This window comes from Salmo trutta, chromosome 38 (genome assembly GCF_901001165.1).
Source record: "Salmo trutta chromosome 38, fSalTru1.1, whole genome shotgun sequence".
Lineage (NCBI taxonomy): Eukaryota > Metazoa > Chordata > Actinopteri > Salmoniformes > Salmonidae > Salmo > Salmo trutta.
Window position 1 is genome coordinate 11688575 of NC_042994.1, and position 16542 is coordinate 11705116.

The window sequence follows — 16542 nt, forward strand, 5'->3', positions numbered from 1 at the left end:
TCCTCCTCTCCACTTCCAAAGCTTTAAATGGTGATTCATTCTGATCACTACATTTGTCGTCACACGGGACCATGTGCTGACACAGACCAATCACAGGCCAGCAGGCTACGAGGAGGCTCATGACCACGTGCTGACACAGATCAATCACAGGCCAGCAGGCTATGAGGAGGCTCACACCCCGATGCGCGCTCTCTCAGGAAGGATGAAAACGACTACATCGACCATGATCCTTTGCAAGTTACAGCTACTTTCACCATCATTCTTAGCTATTTTGTTGTGCCATTCAGCCCCATAGAGCCCAACAGTGGAGGTGTCTTAATACCCATAAAACCTAGCGGTCAAGAAGGGAAATGGTTCCAATCGGTTTCCACAAATCATTTTTCCCACAGTGGATTTTAGAAACACTTAAAATAAGGGCTGTGTTTCGTGTAGGTTTACCCTGGCGTGACGTTTTGATAACCATGTAAGTCTCTCAGACAGGTGACAAGCTGTGACAGTGATATTCAATGTTGAAGAAATGTTCATTTCATCACAGAAACAGATACATTAGTTACAATACATGACTGAGTGACTAAGACAACCACTTACATTTTTGTTGTTGAATAAAATGTAATCTAAATGACTTATCCACATACCAGTAAATCATCAACCTCTAGTCCTTTACCAATAATTGCATAAAAACATATTTTTGTAGGCCCACTTGATCTGGACCCAAGGCTGCTCAATACCCTTCCTGGTCTCCTTCCCAATGAGGAGGATGGGTTTATAACCAAGTTCATGCAACTCCTGCACTTGAAACACATACATTAACACACTACATTTCTGATCTTTACAGAAAATTCAAAAGTCAACCAGTGTTTGGATGAATTGGCTCTAGAACAGTATGCTCCAACTGTAGGCCTACACAAGCACCCATCTGTCCAATGATGACAAAGTTAATTTAATGCTGTCCATCTGCCCTTTGTTCAATTAAATCATTTAATTTCATATAGCCCTGGTGCACTACTGCATCTGTATTAGATGCTGTATCCTCCATTTCCTCACAACACATTCTGGTAACATCAAATGATAAATATTTCAATAAGAACATATTCAAACCACCCATCTAGAAATGGCTGAATTATAGGCTACATGTTCTTGAATGTACAGTTTAGTGCATGCAGCAGGCATAAATATCATGACACATACTAGTGTTGCAGTATTGAAACAGGTCTCGGGCCAAATTCGAGTCTGCATTTTGAGCAGTGGTGTAAAGTACTTAAGTAAAAATTCTTGAAAGTATTACTTAAGTTGTTTTTGGGGTATCTGTAATTTACTTTTCTATTTATATTTTTGACTACTTTTACTTTTACTTCACTACATTCCTTAAGAAAATGATGTACATTTTACTCCATACATTTTCCCTGACACCCAAAAGTACTTGTTACATTTTGAATGCTTAGCAGGACAGGAAAATGGTCCAATTCACACACTCAAGAGAACATCCCTGGTCATCCCTACTGCCTCTTATGTGGCAACTCACTAAACACAAATGTTTAATTTGTAAATGATGTCAGAGTGTTGGATTGTGCCCCTGGCTATCAGTAAATAAAAAAAACAAGAAAATGATGCCATCTGGTTTGCTTAATATAAGTAATTTAAAATAAATTATAATTGTACTTTTACTTTTGATACTTAAGTATATGTTAGCGCTTACATTTACTTTAGATACTTAAGTATATTTAAAACCAAATACTTTTAGACTTTTACTCAAGTAGTATTTTACTGGGTGACTTTCACTTTTACTTGAGTCATTTTCTATTAATAAGGTATCTTTACTTTAACTCAAGTATGACAATTTGATACTTTTTCCACCACTGATTTTGAGTGTCTTGGTCTCGTCTCAGGCACATTTGTACCCGTACAGATAACTTCTATGGTCTCGAATTTAGTCAAGTCAGAGATCAGGGGCCATGTGTCCTATATGTATCAAGCCTCAGAGTAGGAGTGCATATCTAGGATTAGGCCCCCCGTCCATGAGGTCTGCTAGTCCATGAGGTCCCCTAGTCCCGACGTGACGATGCTAACCCCTTGCCTGATAGACCCACCTGCTCTCTGCTTTCTTCGTGTCAAAGAAGAAGTCCTGCATGTGCGGAGGCATATGTGCACAAACAAACGATAACTTGTGGGGGACATTTATTTTCACATGAGAAAAGCAAATTAACTGGGTATAGGCAGGTAGCCAAGTGGTTAAGCGCGTTGGGCTAGTAACCGAAAGGTCGCTGTTTCGAAATCCCGAGCCAGCTAGTTGAAACATCTGTTGATGTTCCCTTGAGCGAGGCACTTAACCCTAAGTGGTCCTATACATTTTACATAATTAGTACAAGGTCTGAAACAGACCCTTGTTTGAATGTTTAATAATTTGTTATTTTGGATATGTTAAATAAATTCACTAAGGTATAAGGAGCAACCCTCTCCTGAACCGTCACCTTGCCGCTGTTGAGAGGCTTGCGTAGCGCAATGACCATGAAACGATCAATGCGCCAAATCGAAACCGAAAGTTTAGACAGCCCATCAGTGTAATCTTGAATCAGATTCACTCTAACCTTCCACACTGTAACAACCTGAAGCATTTGTGCGGTAAGATTTTAACGTTTTTCATGTCTCTAGCCTAGCTTTTCTTAATATTGATTCAAGTTTATTAATTGTTGACCATTCATATTGCATTACAAGTGTGCGTTTACCGATTCAAAAAAGAGCCGTCCATTTGGCTCCCTGATTTGCATATTGCTATTATTGATTTTTGAGCTCAAAACAACGTTTTGATGCAGATAAGTTACAAAATAATTATCGAAATGGGTGAATCCTCACTGCAGAAACAATACATAATGGGGAGAGCGTGTGAATCTGGTCCATGGTCATGTTTGCTGTGTGTAAAAAAAACACGTCATATTCCATATTTGGCCAGGTAACATTTTATTTGAACGCGCATTTCACGATCTGACACAATGATAGCCTTCATTTGGGCTTTACGTTGAAGATTAGCATTTTCTTTCATGGTTCTATGTACATTTTTAAACATTTTGAGAGAAGAACCGTTTGGGAACCCAATGAGCCTTCTCTTTTAAGTGAACAGAGCCAAATGAGCCGTCACCCCGAAAAGACTCAGAATGCCCATTATAGTACAGACGTCAATTCAACGTCAATTCCATGTTGGTTCAACATAATTTCATTTAAATGACGTGGAAACAACGTTGATTCAACCAGTGTGTGCCCACTGCCAGTGGGTGTCTATTTGCATAGTAAAATTTTGTATATTTGCACAGTGAAAGGTCTGAGTGCTGCATTTCCAAGTAGGTTATGTTTTATTTTGTATATGAAACATTTTGGAGCTTTATCTACATGTATACTATGTGGAATTGTTTGTTTGTTTTTGGATTCAAACCACAATCAAGTTAAGTGCTAAGTTCATGGGCTAAATTGTACTGACAGAACTTCCTTCTCATTTACTTCCCCTTAAAGTGAAGTGTAATGGAATTCTACGACAGAGTGGGGTGTTGCACATTTGTCCCTTGATTATTGCATACATTTTTGCATCTGTAGGCCTATTTCATGCATCTTTCAATAAAAGGTCCTTCCAGTAGCCCTCACAAGGGAGGAAAAAATCAATTTTTCTCTCATTGCAGCTGTTTATTCCTTTGGGCATTGTTCAGCTGCATTGGCTCTAGAAGCAATGAGGATATTATGGGGGAGAATAACTTCAACAGCTTAGGTGGTCACTTGAATTAATTTAACAGTACTGTCATCTCCCACACAAGTGTTTCCTTAATAATGGAATGTGTTTCCTTCAGTGAGTGTTATGCTCTTTTGTCTATTTGTATCATGTTCACATTTTGTTGCATTTGTCTGCCATAGAAATAGTTGAAACAGACATGTTGACAATCCAGATGGGAGGTGACCAGTAGATAGCTAAATAGGGGACAGTTGACGGTGTTGCTTATGTTAGGCCCTCATTCACCCTGTACTTAGTTAAGACCTATTCAGCACTTTACTTTAGTCCAATTGGATTTGTTTCTGTTAGCAACTATTTTATTTTTATTTTCGGAGAACAGTTCAGAGGCACTTTGAGTGACAGGCAGTCTATAGACTTACCTCTGATGGATTCTGGGTTCTAACTCCTAAACTTGGGATAGGGTTAATTATCAGGTATCCTATTGAAATATTGAGGCTTAGGTTTAGAGGGTCTACACCAGTAGTTAATGGTAATCTGTAGGAGGAAGGTATAATGAAGCTTGGAATGTACTGAGTGTAGGGAAAACGATCATATGTGGCAGGCATTAATAAGGGGGGAGAGTCGTGGATTAGTGATGAAGGGGGTTGAGTTCAGGTCACGTTAAGGGAGAGGGGAAAGTTTATTGCCCGTATCACTTAGTTTCCTGCCTAGCAATAGAGATGCAATGTTTAGCGAGAAGGAGGAGACTCCAACCAGAGTGGGGTACATATACATACCTCTACTATTGTAACCATGTCTTTGTCTGTTCAGCTGTTCGATCCTTTTGGAAGAATAAACTTGGTTTAAGCGAGTTCTTACTCTGATAATTAAAACCTAACACCTCATACTGCTGTGACAAGTGTTGTCATTGTACATTTCTCTCTTCCTACTCAGGAATTCAAAGATGACTTTAGCTACCAGCTTCCTGTTTTTTGCAATTCATTTTGCCTCTATCGGTGCTGGAAATTCCTCTGAGAGTAAGTTGTGCCATGAATGCCATAATAATGGTTATAAAATGTTATATACAAAAATTGATGTATTGTTTTCAGCAGATTGTTAACTTTGTGTTTTGGGAGAACTGTATATTATTTTTACTAAAAGTAATTATCTTCTGTATTTATGTCATCTTTGTCTCTGTCATGATATTTTACTCACAGAATTTGTCAAAGTGGAGTGTAAAGAAGAATACCATGGGGTTTATGGTCAGCAGTCATTGCTGCAGTGTAACGTCAAAGCTGTTCAGAACGTGACCATCTCGACCGTGACCTGGAAGAGGGTGGAAGTTGATACTCTTTTGTTGGAATACCATCAAGATACATTTAACCTAATCCCTGGGTTTGAATTTGCTGAGCCATCCTGGAACAAGAATAATATGAATGTGTCCTTGTTGTTGACTAATACCAAGATGGCCGACAAGGGGGTGTATGAATGCATGGTGGGAACAGACCGTGGTTATGATAAAGCTACAACCAGCCTCAGTGTCACAGGTGAGTCCTGTACTGTCTACAGTTCAACCAAGTGTGATAATAAAAAGATAAGCACCTTTCAACACAGGTTCATAGAAGAATAGAATACAATAGAAGAATAGAATACAACAACTTTTTCAATGTGTCTCAGCTCATAGCCTTCATCAGGGTGTTATGATGCCCACATGCTGAAATGTGTTGAAATTAAGTTCTATTCAACTTCCATTGTCACACACACACACACACACTTCCATACATTTTTGATACAAAGTTGATAAGGATGTTTATTCTGGAATATGTTCAGGGGGAGTTCAGATCTTTTTCGTGTGTGGGATTGGACAGTACAGTACAGCACAGCAGGAGCCAGAGTTACTTTCTGTTTCAGAATGACACAGAGTATTACCAGTGGGAATGTCCACAACTAGCCACCATAATGTTATTCTACCCATGTCATGCAATCAGTGTTTACACAATAGGCCTAGTGTAATCAGACTAAATTAGAACGAGTGTTAGAGGTAGAAGAAAGGTCATTCTAGTTTATTAAAAATCACTCCTCCAGTAATCTCATTCCAAGTTATAACCCTCGGATGGATGTTGAAAAGGTGCAAAGTCTGTCTTAACGATGTTTACTCATTGACGTTGTATAACTACTGATATACCACATATGACCCACATGTATGATAGATTTCTCTCTCTCTCTTCCAGCTATGTACCTAACTCCAACCATGAGCTCCATCCCTGAGACCAACATCAAAGAGAACACAGATGTGACCATTTTCTGCAACTCTACAGGCGGGCAACAGAAAGGGTTGATCTGGTGGTTTGACCAGTTTGGCAGCAATAGGACGCGCAGTGCTGAACTGGTGGCCAAAGAGACTGGCGATGGACTGTTCAACCTCTCCAGTAGATTCAAAGTGCTGAAGGCTACTTCCAGTTCCACAAACTACACGTGCAAAGTGCTCAATGTCAATGGTGTCGAGGAGGGGATGGCATCATTTGTGATCCAGTTTGCGGTGCCAGAGATAGGTACGTGCTGCCCTGCCTGCTACCTATGGGTATGAATATGTTGGTGATGTCATCCTTTGTAAAAGCAGGGTCAAGTCCAAAACCTGCCAGTCTCCCGTATTCCCTCATCCTGACCCTGATAATTGTAAAACATTTCAGCCTCAATTTAGTCTACTTTTATTAGTATAAGCCTTTTCATGACGTCTTTATCATGTGCGAGCACAATAAAAGTCAGCCTTATAATGAGAGAACAACATGTCACTGAGGAGTGGAGTAGGTCAGACCGTAACATGCTCCTCAATCTGACTGAACATCTTCCTTGAAACTGGAAAAAAGGAAAATGCTTGTGTTGGTTTGGGTAAGAAACAACAGATATCAATAGTAATGGCATATTTTTGTAGGCACTAACTCCCCCCAATGGTTTGTTGAACAAAGCCTATGGGGAAAATGAGTTTCTGTAGGGTTTTTGGATAAACGCCAAAAATAAGGTCTGTGGTAAACATAGGCTTAGGAGATCTTATACGTTTAGTTCTACGAGATAATCTTCATCAGTTAACATAACTTTTTTGTGAATTTTGAAGCCTTTATGTAATTTAATAAAGTACATAAAGGCTTCATAATTCATAAAGGTCATGTTAACTGACTGATATTATCTCATAGAACAAAACGTATAAGATCTCTTAAACCTGTGTTAACCTCTGACCTTATTTTCGGCGTTTATCTCATAACCCTATTCTTTCCCCGTTAATTTTCGCCATAGAAATGGCTGAACGAACCAATAGTTACTCATTTGCGGGTTTTAGGGCTACAAGTCGGCAAGCTCTATTCATGCGTGTTTCAACAGGAATCCAGAAGCTCTTCAATGTTTGCTTAACCCAGTCTGCTTGTCATCTGATGAGCCTATAGGAAATTACTAGGTTGACCTGATCCAATAGGTCTATAGAGGGGGAAATAATGATAGTGGAGTTGTAACTACCTGCGCTAGTTGCAAATTAGAACTCATTGTCTCCAATCTGTCTCTAATGCTCCCTCTTATCACGATTCAGTGCAGTCATAATACCTTCTTACCAGAACATTCTGTCTCTGCAGTTGTGTTTCTCATCTCTGGCAGCCATTTTGAATATTCTTTCTTGTCTGCGGTCATCCAGCTGTTGTTTTTTAGCCTGGCTGGGAATTTTCCAATACAAAGGATCCATCTAATGCCAAAACGAATTGTTCTTAGCAATGGGAAGTAAAGTAGCCCTTTCCTGCTGTCAATGACTGAAAGTTCCCTCTTTGGCCTCATGGGGGAAATGTTATGAATATTTTTCAGAATTTCACAATCAATAAAGTATTATTATTTTTTTTTAACAAATACGGTGTTTCTATGTCAAAAGGTTCTGTTGTTTTTCAGTCTTCAAGATTTGTTTAAGACTAACAATCTCTCTGTGTGACCTTTATTTATCCCACTGCAGTAAAAGGTTATTAAGATGCATGCAGATTTGAACAGAGCTCAAGTCTGTGTGTGTGAAATGCCCTGATACTGACTTTGACCTAACTAACCTTTTTCTCTTGACTTCATATGAATTGCCTATTTATTTTGTAACTCCCAATTTATGTCCATTTTGTATGTCCAGGTAGTGAAGCTGCCAGATTGGATTCTGTGTCCCCCACCAATTGGCTAGCCCCGGTTGTAGTCATAGGATCTCTGATCATTGGACTCCTTGTTGCGCTGCTGTTATTTAGGAAGCGCTCCGCCCAACGTAAGTACATGAATTGTCATACTCGTATAGTAGAGACTGTCGTCTGTGTATAACTCCATGAACAAATATCATTACATGGAGCTTTGATCATGTATCTGATCATGTATATGTTTGTCATGCTAGCTGAGTGCTAGATTAACCTGTACAGTGGCCCTGCCTCTGCCAAGCCTGCATGCTCTGGCAGCCATCCATTTTTTTCTTTGCATGGGGGATTACACAACCTGTAATGTTGTCTGGTAACTCAGCCAATCATTTAGAGTAGTCAAATCAGTGGCATGTTGTGGCATGCTATTAACCATGAATAGCAGTATAGTTAATACTTAATCCAATCCATATTACTATTATAATATACACTGAGTGTACCTAACATTAGGAGCACCTTCCTATTATTGAGTTGCAAACCCCTTTTGCCTTCAGAACAGCCTCAGTTTGTCAGGGCATGGACTCTACAAGGTGTCAAAAGCGTTCCACAGGGATGCTGGCCCATGTTGACTCCAATGCTTCCCACAGTTGTGTCAAGTTGGCTGGTTGTTCTTTGGGTGGTGGACTATTCTTGATACACACGGGAAACTGTTGAGCGTGAAAAACCCAGTAGTGTTGCAGTACTACAATTGCGCCTGGTACCTACTACCATACCCCCGTTGAAAGGCACGTAAATCTTTTGTCTTGCCCATTCACCCTCTGAATGGCACACATACACAATACATGTCTCAATTGTATCAAGGCTTAAACCCTTCTTAAAACTAGTCTCCTCCCCTTCATCTACACTGATTGAAGTGGATTTAACAGGTGACGTCAATAAGGGATCATAGCCTTCACCTGGATTCACCTGGTCAATCTGTGTCATGGAAAGAGCAGGTGTCCTTAATGTTTTGTATACTCAGTGTATAATATTATAATAATACTATTATCTATTAATGGATTAAGCATTAACTGCACTAGTAGGCTATTTATTGTTCATCAACATTACTTTTGGTTTAATGATAATCTTTTTGATTTCATTTAGATTTTGTGTCATTTTTGACAGGAGCTCGAAGGCAGTCCACCTTCCCGTTAATGAGTATGTCCTTCGATATTCAGTATTTATTGAAATATTGAATATTTTATATTTATTTGTCACTTTGGATTTATGGTTTTCCATCTTTCCTAGACAGTTCACAGAATTCCCTGTAAAAGCAATACATATACTTTATAATGACCAGCATCATATTTGGAATGATGTTTTATACTTTTATAACTGTTATAAAGTACAACAACACTCCATAATGCATTCATATAGCCTGAGTGCCAGTCTGTTTGGGCTATCATGTCAAATCCTTGTCACTCAATGTCATGCCTAACATTTTTGTCTTGACAATGAGCTATGGAGTTGGCAAGGGTAGTACAAACAGATATTTGACCAGGCCATGCTTTTCACATGCTTTTGGTTTGAGAAACTAGCCACTCAGCCTTGGACAGTAAAACTGTGAAACTGTGGCCACTCACCCAGAACACGTCTGTCTGTTCTCACCCTTCCAAATCTCGTCACTAACCACATCCTCTATCAGTTCCTCTTTAGTGTAGCTTCAGAGGGAAATATGTCTGATATGCAGTACACACAGTATCTGTCCTATCAGGCCAGGGCAGGTATGGGGGCCTCCAGTGGCAAAAATTTGCCTGGTTTCTTGTCCCAGTCCGTCCCTGTATCTGTCCCTGTGTAATATCTGATATGCAGTACACACAGTATCTGTCTTAGCTTTCCTATTAAACATGACTATTAGGGGAATTGAATGTAGGTCAAAGGGAAGTGTTTCATCTGTCACAAGTGGAGTATAAAATGGAGGCCTGATGATTACTAATTGTTTACCAAACCAGTTGGCAATGATGATGGCCCCGCTTTTGCATTGTTCTCATGGGGAAATCTTAAGAATTGACTCACCCCTGTACTAATTTCGGTAGTTTAGCTGCATGGCTGTGTTGAAGGGAGATTATGTATTTGGGTCATACTATTATGTAATGCTGGGTGAAATATGGGCCTATCTGCACTGAGGGAAGATTTGCTATCTTGACTAACTTTTCTGTTTCTGCCCGACTGTTAATTTCACTGAACTTTGAAGGAGGCAATGTTCCTCTGGAGATTTAAATGTTAGATGACATTCCTCCACAATATGTCACAGATCAGCTTCTGACTTAGTCTTTTTCTTTTTTAGGTGACCACCAAACAGATACCAGGCATGATCGAGATGTTGAGGCAGAAGGTACTGTGTCCATGTGTTCAATCTACAATTAATATAGCTAGATTTATATTGTACATCTATAATGAAAATATCGGTCTAAAATATATTGTATTAATAAAAGCTTTTTTCTATTCAGCATCATAGCTTCATAGGGGACATGTTTTTTTAAATGATTGATTGTCCTGTAGTTAACCTTGTGGTTCTTGTAGTTTACATGCTGCTCGTGCTCCTTGTAATGATTAGTGAAGAGTCTCTCCTGTTTTTACTTTCTATTATTGTGTAACATTATGCTCTTTCTCTCTCTCTTTCTCTTTCTCTCTCTCGTTCTCTCTCTCTCACCTTCTCTGTCTGTCTGTCGGTCTCTTTTTCTTTCACTCTTTCACTCTCTTTCACTCTCACTCTCTGTCTCCCTCCCTCCCTCTCCCTCTCTCCAGGTCTAAACTGTGACAGTCCACAGGACCAGCATAACAGTCTCTAGTAAATGATTCGTTAACCGGCAGTCTCTGGAAGGGATTGTTTCCTTGACGATCAATAAGGGGCTTGTCACTATTTTTTGATGGACTGTTTCCTGTTAAGTGTCCGATGACAGTCACTTTGGCATTCAGGTCATTCTGATTGAGGCATTTGTTTCTTCATAATCTACTGATGATGGCAGCCTTTAAGGTTTGTGGTTGATTACAGATGATATGTAACTGCCCTATATATCAATGTTTCTATACAGGGTTGCCATGGTGTCACAATGCTCTAGATTCTACCACTGCAGAACATTTGTATACTGTAATACCAGGTAATCTAATCACTGTACACACTATACTACAAGGTGCATGGTTTAACATTCCACGTTTCCTATACTGTAGATTCTACCATAGTGGTTGTTATTACTATACTGTAACACCATACCATCTAATTACTATAACTTTACACACTGTTCTATACTAAGGTTGTGCGAACATTCAATTTGAACACAGCACTTTTCTGAAAAACATGTAGCAAAACTGGTTTCCCTTCTGAAAAAGGGTTTCGCAAGACTGTACAACACCCACTCTGATAACCAAAAGCCTGTTGCTCCTACCACAGATGATTATGTTTTTGGTCTTCCTCTTTCTCCTTTCTTCTTGTCTTTCGCTATCTGCTGGTGGAAAATTCAGATCTATATTTATATAAACACCAGCCTTTAAACACTGTGTTTGATGACTGTTGATGATGTTTAAAAGACTAATATGATTAGTTCTGTACAGCAGGGTTCCCCAACTGGCGGTCCACGGGCCAAATTGGATTTATTTGCCCCCCAAGTTTTCATAAATGGACTATAAAAACACCAGGAAATCAGCTCCAAGTTATTTTAATTTAAGAAGTCTGTTCCCAAGTATTCCCACGCATAATAGAGAGACACGTGATCATATAGAAATGTAAGCAAGGTTTGAAATTATTACGTTTTAGTCAAACATTATATATTTTTGGGCTTCTTGCGTTTAATTTGCAGTCTACACATTTTTTGTAATTATGTTCCGGCCCCCCGACTCAAGAAAAAAATCTTCCCGCGGCTGAATCTAGTTGATGATCCCTGCTATATAGGGTTGCCATAGTGTCAGTATACTGTAGATTCTACCAGCATGATTGTTAAATGGGTACTCTTAACACCAAGCCATCTAATCATTGTACCGTTTCACACTATACTAGAAGGTTCATGAGCAATGTTCCCTCTGATTTTTTTCATCACTGAGCAAACTTCAGGTCTGCTGAGCGCAAACTTGAACGTTGTGAAAATTCTGTCCCACTTCCGGACGCGTGTTTACTGTGAACACTGAGGCTGTACCCACTTTAAGTTAGTTTTAACAGTGGTCAAGTAGGCTAGTGTGTCTATTTGATCATAATGTAAGCCTAACAGAGTGGCTTACCATAAAAACCAATGGAACAAATGCATTCCATATCATTTTAACATGGAAATAGCTGTTCTATTGTTCAGCCTACAGTAGCAGCAATGTGTGGTGTTCAATGTAGACCTGCATTCAATGAGACTTTTGAAGAAAACATGCGAGGCTTGACATTAGCCTGTTTCTCCACTTGTCCTTCAGACAAGGAGGTGACTGACAATGTTGTGTTGTTTGTTTATGCGTGTACATAGCACTTTTCTAAAAATATGAAGTAAACTGGTTTCACCTCTGAAAGACGATTCCGATAGATACTACTATGCCTGCCACTATTCTCCCTGGACTTTGATTCTGCTACAATGTGTATGTGAAGAAATGCTGGCTCTTCCGAAGAAGGCTGGACTTTGATCTTTTTTGTTGTTGTCGATTTTTGCTCAGATCTACCATGGTGCCTTGAGATGTTTGTGTGTGAAGTTATGATTATTTCCCAATTCAAACAAAAATAAGACATGTTATTTCGTAGTGTAAGAGGTCAGGATGAGAGAGGAATCCTGTCTATATATGAAGTGATTATCAAGTGATTTAAAAAAAATTAAGACAACTTTCTGTTTTCAGCACATAGATATGCCTGCTCTGCACCTTACCCCATACAACATACTTTGTTATTGCTACATTTTGTATGTTTTTATATGTGACTTTGTTATTAATTGTATAATTGAGATTAAAGCTTTTTTACTTTGTCCAGATATAACATGTAAATAATCTTTTGTATAATATGTCCTGGTATATTTTGCACTGTGAATTTCCTGTTCAGATCCTGCACTATACTGTTCATTAAATATAGGGCAGTGAGAAAGTTGTTACACTGAACGTTTTGTAAATATTTTCAATTGTTTTTAAATACTATAATCTTTAAACAAATAAAAATCATAATTGATGGGGTGGCTAATCTGCATTCTTTCATGTTCTAAGATCTAAACTGTTTTAAGGAACCAAAAGCAGTAAACCCATTGTGAGGAAAATGTATATAATTACTGCACAAAGGAAATCATTTTTTTTCTTCAGAATTATGTATTATATACAGTGCCTTGGAAAAGTGTCCCCCCCCATTACAACCTGTAATTTAAAGGGATTTTTATTTGGATTTCATATAATGGACATACACAAAATAGTCCAAATTGGTAAAGTGAAATGAAAAAAATACAAAAACGGAAAAGTGGTGCGTGCATATGTATTCAACCCCGTTGCTATGAAGCCCCTAAATAAGATCTGGTGCAACCAATTACCTTCAGAATAATTAATTACATAAGTCACATAATTAATTAAATGAAGTCCACCTGTGTGCAATCTAAGCATCACATGATCTGTCACATGATCTCAGTATATATACACTTGTTCTGAAAGGCCCCAGAGTCTGCAACACCACTAAGCAATGGGCACCACCAAGCATGCGGCACCATGAAGACCAAGGAGCTCTCCAAACAGGTCAGGGACAAAGTTGTGGAGAAGTACAGATTAGGGTTGGGTTATAAAAAAATATCAGAAACTTTGAACATCCCACAGAGCACCATTAAATCCATTATTAAAAAATGGAAAGACTATGGCACCACTACAAACCTACCAAGAGAGTGCTGCCCACCAAAACTCACGGACCAGTCAAGGAGGGCATTAATCAGAGGCAACAAAGAGACCAAAGATAACCCTGAAGCAGCTGCAGCTCCACAGCAGAGATTGGAGTATATGTCCATAGGACCACTTAAAGCCTTACACTCCACAGAGCTGGGCTTTACGGAAGTGGCCAGAAAAAAGCCATTGCTTAAAGAAAAAAATAAGCAAACACGTTTGGTGTTCGCCAAAAGGCATGTGGGAGACTCCCCAAACATATGGAAGAAGGTACTCTGGTCAGATGAGACTAAAATGTAGCTTTTGGCCATCAAGGAAAATGCTATGCCTGACACAAACCCAACACCTCTCATCACCCTGAGAACACCATACTCACAGTGAAGCATGGTGGTGGCAGCATCATGCTGTGGGGATGTTTTTCATCGGCAGGGACCGGGAAACTGGTCAGAATTGAAGGAATGATGGATGTAGCTAAATACAAGGAATTTCTTGAGGGAAACCTGTTTGTCTTCCAGAGATTTGAGACTGGGACGGAGGTTCACCTTCCAGCAGGACAATGACCCTAAGCATACTGCTAAAGCAACACTCGAGTGGTTTAAGGGGAAACATTTAAATGTCTTGGAATGGCCTAGTCAAATCCCAGACCTCAATCCAATTGAGAATCTGTGATATGACTTAAAGATTGCTGTATACCAGCAGGAACCCATCCAACTTGAAGGAGCTGGAGCAGTTTTGCCTTGAAGAATGGTCAAAAATCCAAGTGGCCAGATGTGCCAAGCTTATAGAGACATATCCCAAGAGACTTGCAGCTGTAATTGCTGCCAAAGGTGGCTCTACAAAGTATTGACTTTGGGGGGGTGAATAGTTATGCACGCTCAAGTTTTCAGTTTTTTAAAAACGCATATCTTGTTTGTTTCACAATGAAAAAATATGTTGCATCTTCAAAGTGGTAGGCATGTTGTGTAAATCAAATGAGGCAACAAAAGGCAACAAAATAGGAAAAATGCCAAGGGGGTGAATACTTTCGCAAGGCACTGTAAGTAGTTACAGTACCTGAAGACTGTATTTTTTTAGCCCAGCGACAGTACATTAGTACACAGTAGCAAAACCAATTCGCAACGGAAAACGTATCTTATGTTCAGGTGGTCCCTCTACATCAGCTTTCATTTCGTCCCTTGTGAATATGGTTTGATTGAGATGTGACACTGAACAGAAGCAACATGTCCACTAGAGGAATTTCTCTCCTCACATTAAAATGATGATGCAAAAGCGTGAGAAGAGATATGAGCTGAGTTTGATTAACATTGAGAAAAATCAGCATCTGACAGATAAATAACATGAACATAACATGATGTAACTTTGATATGCTTTAACATGCCTGTAGATATGTGAATTTACAGATAGGTCTGTTGTGTTTTTATAACAATGCAATCCATCTGAACTCTCCACTCACCATATTTTTTGACTAACACAATAAACCATTGAAATTATAACATATATATATATATATATATATATATATAGAATTTGATTCAATTAAGAATTCTAAATTAGACTGCAGTAATACATGAAGGTGTGGTTGACTGTGAGGGACTGTTATGTCAGATGTATCCTATTTCCTGTGTATTTATAAGTAGATGTCAGACAGAGACAGACAACAGTATACAGACAGCTGTGGTGATGGTGATGTCACTGCTGAAGTGTTTGCTGTTGTTCTACTTCTCATTCAATGAGTTGACCACAGCAGCAGGTAAGGCAAGCTGTTTCTTCCCACCAATCAAGGTTGATTCTGTGTTAAATCATCTTAAATCATCGAAGTGAAGGTTCTGAGTCTTGCAAATGTTTAATTTTGTGTATCCAACATATTGGAACTTTCTCCATATGTCAAGTAAACTATATGGATTTTTTCTCTCTCAAACAACAACCATGTTAGTGGGGTCCTACGTCCTTTTAATCCCTTGATCATTGCCTGCATTTTTGCATCCGTAGGCCTATCTCATGCATCATTCTGTAAAATGTCCTTCCAGTAGCCCTCACAAGGGAGGAAAAAATCAATTTTTCTCTCATTGCAGCTGTTTATTCCTTTGGGCATTGTTCAGCTGCATTGGCTCTAGAAGCAATGAGGATATTATGGGGGAGAATAACTTCAACAGCTTTAGTGGTCACTTGAATTAATTTAACAGTACTGTCATCTCCCACACAAGTGTTTCCTTAATAATGGAATGTGTTTCCTTCAATGTGAAAAAAAAGCCTTTCGCAATTGACCTTTCCCTCCCTTACTAGCTCTGACTTTGCTGATTGCTACTTTACTGAGGAAAAATGTATTTACTATGACTGTGATATGTGGTTGGTCCATCTAGCTAGACTACATTACCAAACGTTTGTGGACACCTGCTCGTCAAACATCTCGTTCCAAAATCATGGGCATTAATATGGAGTTGGTCCCCACTTCGCTGCTATAACAGCCTCCACTCTTCTGGGAAGACTTTCCAGCAATGTTGGAACATTGCTGTGAGGACTTGCTTCCATTCAGCCACAAGAGCATTAGTTAGGTCGGGCACTGACGTTGGGTGATTAGGCCTGGCTTGCAGTCGGCGTTCCAATTCATCCCAAAGGTGTTCAATGGGGTTGAAGTCAGGGCTCTGTGCAGGCCAGTCAAGTTCTTCCACACCGATCTCAACAAACCATTTCTGTATGAAACTCGCTTTGTGCACGGGGGCATTGTCATGCTGAAAGTACAGAATCGTCTAGAAAGTCATTGTATGCTGTAGCATTAAGATTTCCCGTCACTGGAACTAAGAGGCCTAGCCCGAACCATGAAAAACAGCCCCAGATCATTATTCCTCCTCCACCAAACTTTATAGTGGG

At 39.3% G+C, this 16542-nt stretch overlaps 1 protein-coding gene across 5 annotated transcripts in view; it reads left to right on the plus strand.

Annotated features, from left to right (window-relative positions):
• Positions 1 to 2516: 2516 nt before the first annotated feature.
• Positions 2517 to 16542, plus strand: part of LOC115178330 (butyrophilin subfamily 2 member A2) — a 33021-nt gene continuing 18995 nt past the window's right edge. Inside the window, exons 1-8 of one of the 5 annotated variants that reach the window (XM_029739463.1) lie at positions 2517 to 2619; positions 4646 to 4728; positions 4909 to 5238; positions 5923 to 6243; positions 7839 to 7964; positions 8971 to 9024; positions 10154 to 10201; positions 10615 to 11498. In XM_029739463.1, the coding sequence (XP_029595323.1) occupies positions 4656 to 4728; positions 4909 to 5238; positions 5923 to 6243; positions 7839 to 7964; positions 8971 to 9024; positions 10154 to 10201; positions 10615 to 10658 (996 nt within the window). In that variant the 5' untranslated portion in view covers positions 2517 to 2619; positions 4646 to 4655 and the 3' untranslated portion in view covers positions 10659 to 11498. Of the gene's footprint in view, positions 2620 to 4645; positions 4729 to 4908; positions 5239 to 5922; positions 6244 to 7838; positions 7965 to 8970; positions 9025 to 10153; positions 10202 to 10614; positions 11499 to 16542 lie in introns of those variants that run through there. The other 4 variants (XM_029739465.1, XM_029739464.1, XM_029739466.1 and 1 more) reach the window with 4 other exon arrangements.